The following is an 11,876-nucleotide window of genomic DNA, read 5'->3' as shown; positions in this document are numbered from 1 at the left end:
GGGAAAACAACAATATGCGGCTGTTCCGAGTCGACTACAGCAAGGAATGGTGGTCGGAAGCGACGTGGGGAAGATGCAAAAGGGGACAAAAAAGATAATCATCACCTGGAGACTAAGATACAACCTAAGCACCAATTGGAATACTAGGATACAACCCTCGAAGGGAAGAAGAGGTATCGTTGACTATCCTGATACTAATCACACGAAAAACTAAACCTAAGACATCATAATACAAATATATAATAAGAAAAAAATTAGGAGTGGCTCAAGAGGGCCGACCGACTCTCCGTAAGGGAGAAAACCTGGACCAGTTTGGTTTAGTTGAAATAGCCGGTCACGCGGAATTGCCTCTGTGCTGGCAATTCTCTCTTCCTCGACCCGCATCACACAGGAGACGCTCAGGCATCAGGGAGTCTGGGAAAATATGTCATCCTTAGAAGTCCTTATATAGATTGAAGCAAAACCCTCGAGCTTGCTTTGTATAATTTAGTCAAGCAATAGAAGGGTTTGAGATGCTAAAATGTATAAGTGATCACACTGTATTCTATAGGAAATCTACTTTTGGAATTATTCTATTGGTGGTTTATGTTAAGGACATTATTCTTATTGGAAGCGATGTGCGGGAATCTTGTCATTGAAATCATTTCTTTAAAGTCAATTCAACACTAAAAATCTTGGTTCTTTGAAATATTTCTTGGGGATTGAGGTATCAAGGAACAAGAAGGGACTGGTTCAGCTTTAACCAATTCAACCCTACTATTGCTTGGACTAGCCACTCCAAGGGGGCTGGTTTGACTGCCCAAGTGGAGGAGCCTCACCCACCATACCTATCTACCATTATAAATAGTTTATTTGTTGTGTTCAAGGTTAGTTTTTTTGAGTATGAGTTGTGATTTTTGTTGGGACAGCTGTCGGCGTCCCATTCTCCTCTGCGAGAGTTGTATTCAACGACGAGAATGTGCTTTATACACACTCCCAACTATCTTTCTTTTCCCTACTTGTTGTCGCCACTCTGACAACCCTCCGGTCGCTGATTCCCACCCTTTCCTGGCACCCCTTTTCTCCTTGTCTTACCGCTACCAAGGTTTCCTCACCCATCCCATTACCCTGCCTGCCCCCCCTACATCTCCCAGTACCGCTAAACATCTGAGTTGCCATTGTTTTCCCTTCCAGCCCGCCTACAACTTCCATTCTCCATTTCCATATTCCACAACACCAGCTCCCAACCTTCCTGTCTTTTCCACTTCACAGCCACCCATATCTCCTACCCATCCCCTCTACAATCCGCCAACCTTGGTCCTTATTCTCCCTCCTCTGACCATCCATAGTCAGGTCCACTCACCCCTACTGCCAGCCAGTCGCAGCTCCTTGACATACTTTGTCTCGGCTGGGACAGACACCCCCAGCCACAACCCACACCAATCCAGCTGTTCAGTCCTCATACAACTCTTCGTCGTTGCCTTAGGGTGTCGTTTATTGTTTTCTTTTCGTTTATTTTATGTTTTGAAGTCTTCGTTGTAACTTATTTAAATTTCAGCTATAATATTTTCGTTTTCTTTTGTGGTTTGTGTTAACTCTAGTATCACTATCTCAACGGAAGTATGCGTTAAAGTTGTTAGAAGAAATTGGGAAATTCAAGGTCAAACCATATAGTATTTTGATGCTTCCTAGTCAGCAACCTACCAAGGATGAAGTTTTTTAGTGATCCTTAATAATATTGAAAGTTAATGGGAAAATTAAACTACCACACGGTAACTCGTCCGGATATTATGCATCCAGTTAGCACTATAAGTCAGTTTATGTCTTTTCCCACAGTCCATCATTGGTCAGTTTTGGAATAAATACTATGTTACCTCAAGGGAGCTCGTAGACAAGATATTTTATATCTGGATCGTGGACATAGAAATATTGAATGTTTTTTTGATGCAGATTGGGTGAGGTTTCAAATTTTATTGAAGATTCATTACTGGATATTGCATATTTTAGTGGGGGTAATTTTGTCTCATGGAAGAGTAAGAAACAAAGTGTAGTATCACAGTTCAGTGTTGAATTGAGGATCAAATGATAGCACAAGTTTTGAGTGAATTGATATGGATTTCCCAACTCTTTTATCCGAGATGAGTTTTAAGATGACGACTCTATCAAAGTTGTGGTGTGATCGCCAAGCTGCAATTCATATTGCATCAAATCCTGTCTTTCATTGATAAACTAAGCACATTGGGATAGATTGTCATTTTACACGCAAAAAGATTCAACATCTAATCTCTGTAACTCATGTGAAAATTGAGGAACAACTGAGGGATATCTTCACATAGGCCTTTAATGGAGCCAGGGTCACTTTTATTTGCAATAAATTGGGCATGATAAATATCTTTGCTCAAGCTTGAAGGGGGGTGTTATGTGGAAAGTCATAAATCTGAATGATGTATATAAGGAAACTTGATATTAAGCAACCTAATTAGAGGATATCTAATTGCATGATCTTTTTTTATAATAGAGTTATTCCTGATCTAGAGAGTTGGGAGTGTGTATAAATATGGTGGTATTTTCGTCACAATATCTAACACCTAAACTTACAATTTTTGCTTAACATGCCACCTTCACTATGCATGAAAAAGTGTATTTCACTTTTTTAAAGTTAAAATGGTGGTATTTTTTGAGATGATATGAATGGATTTGGGCGGTATAAATGTAAAAAATAAAGTTTAGGTGTTAGATATGTAAATACATAAGAATTAGGTGGTATTTATGTAAATGCCCCTTTTCATAAATATAAAGTGTTTAATTCTACGGCCAAGCCTCCGTTTGCTTCTTAACTGCAGTATCAACGTTCTGCAGTCAGCTAGTTCTGTACGAGTGAACTTGCCGGTAAAGGCTTGTGAATATGATATTTTTGCTTGTTTTGTTTCCGTGACAAGGCTGTTGTTTGTTAAAGAACCAGCGGGCATTCTACTCTGAAAGGATGATTTTCGTTGAGAATATCTTCTTTCAACTCTACAGAGTTGGACAATATTAGGCAAGGCATGCACCTAAATGGGTTGCTTTTGTAATAATAATTAATTTTTTTATTAATAATTAATTAAATTAATTTAAATGAAACAAATAAATTATTTAATGAAATAGATTAGATAAATTAATAAAAATAAATTTAAATTAAATATAAATTAATTCAGATTTAATAAATTAGATAATGAAATGATAATAATTAATATCAAACTCTAAATTAACTTAATAATTTAATTAGAAAAGAAATTTCCTAACACTTGATAAAAATAGTTGTCTTCGTTTCTCACCAGTGGCACTGCTTGCAGCCAATAAAATTGAGGGCTTGATGCCCTTAGTTGAATGAGAAAGCTGCGGGGCATAGAAAAGGAGTGAGAAGGTAGGATAGACAAAAAAGGAGAGAAAAGGCAAGTGAGTGACAGATAAAGCGAGGGAGAGTGAGCGCAGAAGACCATGTAGGTGAGCGAGCACGGACAAATGTCATGTAACATTATGATGAAGAGATGATTCAATATACAATTATAATTTAATAATAATAATGTGAAGTAAAAGAATGAATTTGAAAGGACTAAATTTTAAAATTTTAATCTGTAATTTAATATATAATAAGAGATAAAAGAAATACTCATAATAATAAAGCAAAAGAAATTCAAGGCTTGAGCCTATATTTTAATAAAATTTGTAAAATTAATAATTTTATTTAAAGAATTTAATTAGTAATTGAAATAATTAATAAATTATAGGGGCATTTACATACATACCATGAACTTCTTATGTATTTGCATACCTAACATCTAAACATTCATATTTACATGCATACCAATCAAATATTTAACATCACATAAAAATTATCGCCATCACTATTTTTTTTGAAGTGAAATACATCTTTTCATGCATAAATTTATGACTCCAATGTATGGTGTAAATATCAAACATTGGGTGTTAGATACATAAGAAATGTGTGGTTATGCATGTAAATTTTCCCAAATTGTCATAATAAAGGTTAATTAAACATAACTAAATATGTGAATAAAAATTTACTAATATGAATGGTTAATTAAACATGACTAAATATGTGAATTAAAAAAAATTACTAATATGAATGTTTTCCCCATAATTATAAAGGAGATAAATTGGAGTTGAGATAAATTTAAACCATTAAAATTTAAACCATTAAGGAAACATACAAAAATTTGTTTTCGATATAAATAACTTGCTTGGAAGGTGACTTTTAAGATTTAAAGGTAACACAAATCATCCGATTCAAGTGAATACTCTTTTACTTTTTAAATTATTATAATAATATTGTGTTTCTTCTAATCAGTTATATAAGAATGATATTTGTTTAGATAGTGTTATATTACAAGTATGATATGATTATTCTATTTGACTCATTAAATTGGACATTTTAAAATAAATGTTACAGATTCATATATTTTTATTTATTTATATTGATTATAGTGAAAAATATATAGATTGATAGGTGGTATAGGAGTTAAAAATTAGCCCGACACGCCAACACGACTCGAACTTGACTTGAAAAATTCGGGTTAGGGTTGACCCAATTTTTTTTTTAGTCGAGTTTGGGTCAAAGAATTTGACCCGTTTATTATTCGTATCAGGTTTAGGTTGATCCCAAAAACCCAAATATGAACCGAATAAGCACAAAAGTTCAGGTCAGGTTCGGGTTAGCGGGTCAAGCTCATGTCCGGGTCTTAGTTTTTGACCCTTTTATTATTCAGGTCGGGTTCATGTTTACCATATTTGGGTCGGGCCCGAACCCGACTCGCTGACCCGAATTTACACTTTTAATATGATATGTGAATTAAATAATCTATATAGCTTGCATGCATATGCTTGATTGACTTATGGAGTTCACCTCCTTATAGTACTAGTTAAGAATATTTAGGTACCTGTATACATAGTTGGAAAAAGTATATTGACATTGTTATACCTTAAATTGTTCACTTTAGATGGTGCTCTTATGATATATGTCAATGATAAAATGTCAATAAAGTAAGATAATATACAATATGATAGAATGCTACGAACCTTTTTGAATGATCCAAATTGAATAGTAAATTTTTCATTTATTTTTTACATTAATTTATTTTTGTTTAACAGGTATACATATTTTTTTTGTTCATTATATTTTTGTAGTAGGTTAAAAATATGAATATTCACTAGCTGTAGATAACTCACTCTGATAAAAGAACTAACATTTTCAGATTTAAGCTTTTGACTTGAAAATGAGTGACAGAAAAGAAAATATTTATGAAAGACAACCAAATTAGAAGAATGTTGTTATAGTCATAATTACTTTATGTTTAGATTTTAATTATCAGTGGCTATTTCAATTTTTTTGGATTAATATTAGTCAATGTACAAATTATATTTTACTTTCCTATCATTTGTTTCCCCTTTAATAATTTCAAGTAAGGTTGTTAAAAAGCCGAGTTTGAGCGAGTCAGGCTTGGCTCGTGTTCGGCTCATTCGAAATTGCTCTTGTTCGAAATCGACTCATGTTCAAAATTGGCTCGTGAACATTGTGTTCGTGTTTGACACAATTTAAATGTTCTTGTTCTTGTTTGGCTCGAAATTGACTCGTTAAAAATAATTGAAAAAAATAGATGTATAGTGTTGGATTCTAACATGCACCAACTCTGTGAAATAGAAGACGCAGAACCACATGATCATAAGAGCTATTATGATTTAAACTTAGATATAAATATATATATAATATATATCATATATTTATTATATAAATAATATATACAATTTCTTTATTTTGAGCTAAAATGAGTTGAACACGAGCAAACAACGGGTTGTTTCATGTTTGGCTCATTTAGTCGGACACAAGCTACTTAATGAGTCGTACTTGAACAACAGGCTTTTTTGACAACCTTATTTCAAGCCCTATGCTTGATAATGAGTAAAAGCACTTGCTTGATCTCTTATCTATAACTGAGCTGGCCTTCTTTGACTTCCCTCTCTCACTCTCCTTTTCACGCACAAGAAATGCGGTCTCCCTGCGCCCTCTCTTTATTCTTGCAAGATTCAACCGTTCCATTTTGCTTCGTCTCCCCAAACTCTACCTATTTGTTTTCTTAATGTCATGAACCAACAAGCAACGGTATCATTTATGGGTCCTTATATGTACAATGAAAGATGGTGTAATATTATTTGTCCTCAAACTATGATAAAATTGATGATTAGCCAGCCTGTCATTCATAGTAGCCTTTCGATTGCTGTCCCTTAATGTTGGTATGAGTGATTTTGCTAGATGTATAGTCTCCTCTCCATATCTTTGGCTCCTGTGGCTGCTTTTATCATTGCCCAGGACTTGGGAAAGTCTTGCCTTGCTGGGGCTTCTCTTCAACATTAATATGGTTGTTAGCTATTTTTAGCAATTCTGCCAATGTTTTGGCTATTGCAGGCCGAGATTGTACCTAAATGCGCTTTCCTGCAATCCTTGGTGAGAGTAACTTGGGTAATTGCAACTTCCATTTTTTTCACATTTATCCTGTCTGCACTGTGTTGGACACGCTATTTTTTCACAAAGTTTGCTATGATGCGGGACGTTGAGGCTACCGCGAGATGCAAAGTCGGGCGAGGAAGCTGACGCGAGAGTTGAGGCGAATTTGCATCAGGGCTTGAAGCAATAGAGAGATTCTGTGATTGCGGGACTTCATGATTACGGGGTCCGTCTAGAACGGGATTCCTGTCCCGATAGGGATTTCCTGCCTTTTCTTTTCTGTAACAGATCTTATGAACTCTTATTTACTTTTATTTTCTTCTAATTAGGTTGTAGCTTAAATATTAGTATAAATATCTTGTGTAAAACCTGATTAAGTGGTCTTTTTTTCATTGGAGTTGTGTGAAGGCTTTTGTTCCCTTTGTGGTTTCCGGATGGGATGACTCTGTATCCAAGGAGCTGGGTGGTGGCAACTATATCTTTCCGTTGTTGGTGGTGACATCCTGGTGGTGGCAACTATATCTTTCCGTTGTTGGTGGTGAATCCTGATTCTCCTTATTCTCCTTCCTTTGTCAATCTTTCAGCTGGTAACTTTTGTATCCCTATCGGTTGCGAGAATTGGAAACCCTTGCATCATTATTTGATTAGTTCATCTCGTCTTTGTTCATGCTGTCTTTTTGTTCTATTCAAGGTTCTTTCTCGGTTGTTCTTTTTGAATCTTCTCTAACCCCACCTTATACCCGAGTTAACCTAAACCAGAATAGGAAAAACAAATATTAAACAATTAGAGGTTACAAAGAAACACACTTGGAAGGGAAATTACTACAAAACATGACACATACTCACACTAGGGCTTGATTCAAAAGTGGTGGATGTTAGCTAGTTGATCAGGGAGGGTGGTTGGAAGCTGAAATAAGTTGTGGGTTGCTGAGATATCAAAAGGAGGAGCTAGAATTGTGTTGGCGGTGAAGCTAAGGGCTGAGAAAGGCTGGGACAGCGAGGGGCAGCGAAGAGGAGGGAGGGGATGGCAATGGCGGCGGCTTGAAAGGTTGCGTAGGAGTTGGGTAAGGATAAATTACCCCTCGTAAACGAGCTATAGCCAGAGCACCACTCAATCCCTTGGAAGGAGATCGACACTTCAGTCGAGCCACAATCAAAGCCCTTTCTCGCTTTTGGATACAGCTCTAGAAGGGGAAAACTTGAATGCTGGTGGCTATCCTGGCAAAAAATACCATAAAACTGAAAAGCTAGACACAAGAATAAAAATTATAAGATCTAGGTAATTAGGATTGGGCCCACTATTGAAAGGAGGTACTAAATTCCACATAAAGAAGGTCGGTCGGCCCTCAATTCTCTGTTCTGACCGGTCCTAGGTCGCAAGGAGCTTTCCGTGTCCGGTCCAGTTCGCGTGATTGTAGTCGTGGTTGCGGCTTTGTAGCATGGATCACGGGACTGTAGCAATGATCGCAGAAAGCCTCTTATGGGGAGCTCCTGCGTCACCACCCCCTCCGATATCATGCTACCTACATGGCATTAATAGGTGTTATTTATTGTTTCATCTTTCCCTGTTTGAAGGTTAGTTTGGTTGGTTGAGTCTGCTCAAATGCCTTTATAGTTTGAATGTGATAATAAAGAAACCTCCTCAGACTATTTTCTTTTCTTTTGAAGTTGACACACGTTATGAATAAAAAATTCATTTAATTTATTAGCTTGCGAGTTTGTCAGTACATAATGAGTTAATGGATCTTATTTGTGCATGTGTATTCTGTATCTGTCTAATGCATTTCTATTTCTTGTGTAGGATATGACGAGGTTAGATGAAATTGAACAAATACTTTCAAAGCGCCTGCCAAATATTCACCATGTGAATGACTCTGTGAAGGTACAAAGGTTTGTCAATTTATATTTCTTGGAAGCCAAGGAGGGTAATTGAGAATTAAGGAATGAATGAACCCTTAATTCTAGCCTCTTAAAATGAGAGTATAGATTATCCTCTACATGGTTGCTTCTTAGAACTAGTGAATTAGTTGTAAAGGGCATATCACATATGCGTTTGCACCTGCATACTACACAACTTTATTTTTAAATTATTATATTGCATATTGATGTGGCGATTTATAGTTTTAATATAAGGATGATTAAAATTCCCTATGCTTATGTCATCTTTTGAAGCTCACACTGAGCAGAGTTGTTTTCTCTCTTTTTTTCTAGTTATTTGAAATTGTTCTGGGTTGTTGACGATGTTGCAACTTCATTATAGCCTCCTGAGTAGGGATTAAGAATATAATGTGAGATATAAAAAAGAAAAATGATTTTTGCGATTGTTAGAGAATTGACTAATACTTAGTTTTGTATCGAGCTGAGGAATTTGTTTTCTTTCTTCCCAATATATGAAATATTCTGATGACTTCTCAGGCTTTTAGATGCTGAGAAGCAGATCAACTAAGCAATTTCTAATTAATCTGTGTTATAATGCAAATGGAGATGACAATTGGAAAGTATCTAAATTGTAAATTTGCATTGAACTAGTGCCATTCATATAAACAAGAAAATGATAGTAGACAGTCAGAACAGTTAAGTTGAGGAGATAACAGAAAGATGCTTTACATGGTGCTCCGTAGGTGTTGTTATAGGCACTTAGGCTAGAGAAGCGCTCCCCGGAAAAGATCAAGCATATCTTTGGCTGCTAAAGGGGATGCTTCCGTTTTGCAATTTCTTACTTTTGGATTCTGGTTGGATATTCTTTCTTTTGTTTGTATAAATTTTGATATGATTATTCTCCTTGAGTTTGCTTCTTCCCCATTTTTATGTAGTAATCACCCTGTCTTCTCAGTTCATGCACATGAAAAATTATTGATTCAGAAAATTTCTCACTGTTTGATCTTAACTTTTGGTTGGGGCAAAGTTAACATTGGATCAAGAGGAGGGATATTGGTGAATTGTTGCATTATTTAAGATAGCGTGAATTGGTGCACTAAAACTTTGAATTTATCTCAATTTCAAGAGAGCGAATTTTCTATTGCCAGGAGTGCATACCCGAATGGTTGAGGTGGTGTGGGGAGGGGGGGGTAGAAAAAGGCAAAATGGGAGAGTAAATTAAACCGACTCAAGCATTAAGAGTGGTGAGAAGAGATATGCAAAGACCACGTGAGTTTGAGAGAGCAAAAGGTCAAGATTTAAAACACACAGTTTTAGTGATAGAGTTTTTAATTGCATTTAGGCTTTAGGGTCCTTCCATGATTAAATTTTATTTTTAGACTTATTTTTCTTTTCTTTCTTTATAGTGGTAGCTTTATAATTAGGAATGTGTAAGTGTTATTTAGGGAGTTAGAGAAAAATCAATTTTTGGAAAGATAGATTTTGGTTTTTTTTAGAGTTAGGGAAGTTCTCTATTTTGGAAGATGGTGGGCAGTACATTGTGGTGGAGCCATAATCGATTGTCCATGCTTCTATAACTTACCCACAACAACTTTGAGTATTGCCAATACAATTCCAACGACCGTCCAACATGTTCTTGCAGTAGGTTTATCAGCAACAATAGCAGGTCTATCTACAATAGGCGTGAATGTTTGTGGATTATCATTAATAATGAAAGCATTCAAAGCATTAAACTTGCCGTGCAAATTTGATGCCCCATCAAATTTTAGATTACATATTCTATGTAATCTCTATGAATATTTGATAAGTATAATTTCAAGAGCTACCTTTACTGCAATTACACTGTGGAGGAAGCATGTTTAATACCAATAAATCTATCAATAATTTGCTCTTTTTATCAACATATTTTATTTTGACAGCTAAGTGTTCCTTATTGGTCACATCATGAGATTCATCTATAAGAATGGAGGAGTCACCAATATCATTCATATATAAAGCAAGGGAGTTGGCTGTCGTTTTCATCGATGGCGTTGTGAGAGAAGCATAGAAGGAGGGATTGTAAGGAGATTGGGAGTGCGTGAAGAGAGTGACTAGGCAAGGGATTTTAAGGATAGTGGGAGTGCGTGAAGAGAGTGACTGGGCATGGGAGAGTGCAAAGGTATGTGCTTGTGGATTAAGACGGGACATGCGGAAGGGAGTCTGGAGGCAAGGTTTTTTTTTCCTTTTTTTCTGGAAATAAATCAAATTTGGGGTTGGGGGTTCAAAATTACCAAAAACTTCTCTAATTATAGGGATATTTTTTTAATGGTGTGCAATTTCCGCCTAGTGCAGGTCCACCCCGTTACGGATGAAATGTATCATGGTTGATTGAGAGAAGATATGGATTGTTAACAAACATACTTCTCGTCTTAATATTTGTGATGCAGGAGTAGATTGAAATTTACAATAATAATGCTTCGATTTAATACATTTATTGAAGACAGCAAATTGTATTGGAAAAAAAGCTGTTTTTGAAAACATAATTCCATTAATAGAAAAAATATATGTATCATGAAAACATAATCTCCTTAACTAGAAAAAGAAATTTAAAATAAAGCATTTATTCTTCATCATTATTCTCTTACCAAATATATGAGGTTAGTTTGATTGTAAACCAACTTTGTTGGGTACTTTATTTGGTTTTACTTTTGGATAATGCAAGCTTTTTACTTTATTTGGTTTTACTTTTGGATAATGCAAGCTATATTAGGAAACTTTATTAGCTACATTATATCTGCGAACAGATTTTTATGAAATGGTTCATGCAAACTTTATTAGGAAACTTGATATCAGGTAACCTACGTAGAGATCTAATTATAAGATCTTTTCTATATTGGAGATATTTATAAACTATAAATGCGGGAGTATATATAAATATGTAAAATATGTTGTCCGATAAAAGGAGTAAGAGAAAGAGTGTTGTTTTCCTTCACATGGTGTCAGAGCCTTGTCGAAGCATACTTGTTTGCATCATTCATCATTGGCGTTAGCCTCTAGGAATCCTTCGTCTTTGGTTTCATTCTGGTCGTCTACATCGCTATACTTTGATGTTGTTTATATTGTTCATTGTCGATGACGTTTTGACTTCATCTTCATCATGTCATCTTTTAACACCTAATTTTGAGAAATTAGGTAAAATTTTGGCAATTGTAAGACAAATTATGCATCTCTCAAAATTCAATTGAATCAATTTTATAAAATTTGACATGTACGATCGATCAATTTGATATATAGCATCACACATGCATTTTAAACGTATGAGAAAGTGTAAAATTATGAAATAAAAGTTTAATTGACCTTCATTAAATTCCTATTTTCTCGTTCACTGTTCCCACCAGGCCTATTCATGCGACATGCAACTGTGGGATGGATCGAACGGCTGAGAGTTAACGGGAAGATGTTAATGTTGCATTACTTTTTTATTTATCCTCTCCCTTACTTCCATTCCAAGCACCGGAAGCTTCCTCCGCCCCGTTCTTGT

The 11,876-nt window shown here is 35.5% G+C and overlaps 1 protein-coding gene across 4 annotated transcripts in view; it reads left to right on the top strand.

Moving 5' to 3' along the window:
• LOC110021045 (1,4-alpha-glucan-branching enzyme 3, chloroplastic/amyloplastic) overlaps positions 1–11,876 on the top strand; it is a 78,205-nt gene that overhangs the window by 53,817 nt on the left and 12,512 nt on the right. For 2 of the 4 annotated variants that reach the window (XM_020719373.1, XM_020719372.1), the window contains one exon: positions 8,280–8,360. In XM_020719373.1, coding sequence (XP_020575032.1) covers positions 8,280–8,360 — 81 coding nt within the window. Of the gene's footprint in view, positions 1–8,279; positions 8,369–11,733; positions 11,870–11,876 lie in introns of those variants that run through there. The other 2 variants (XM_020719374.1, XM_020719375.1) reach the window with 2 other exon arrangements.

This window comes from Phalaenopsis equestris, unplaced genomic scaffold (assembly GCF_001263595.1).
Source record: "Phalaenopsis equestris unplaced genomic scaffold, ASM126359v1 Scaffold000118, whole genome shotgun sequence".
Taxonomy (NCBI): Eukaryota; Viridiplantae; Streptophyta; class Magnoliopsida; order Asparagales; family Orchidaceae; genus Phalaenopsis; species Phalaenopsis equestris.
The sequence above is the reverse complement of the archived record's forward strand: the minus strand, read 5'-3'. Positions and strand labels throughout refer to the sequence as shown.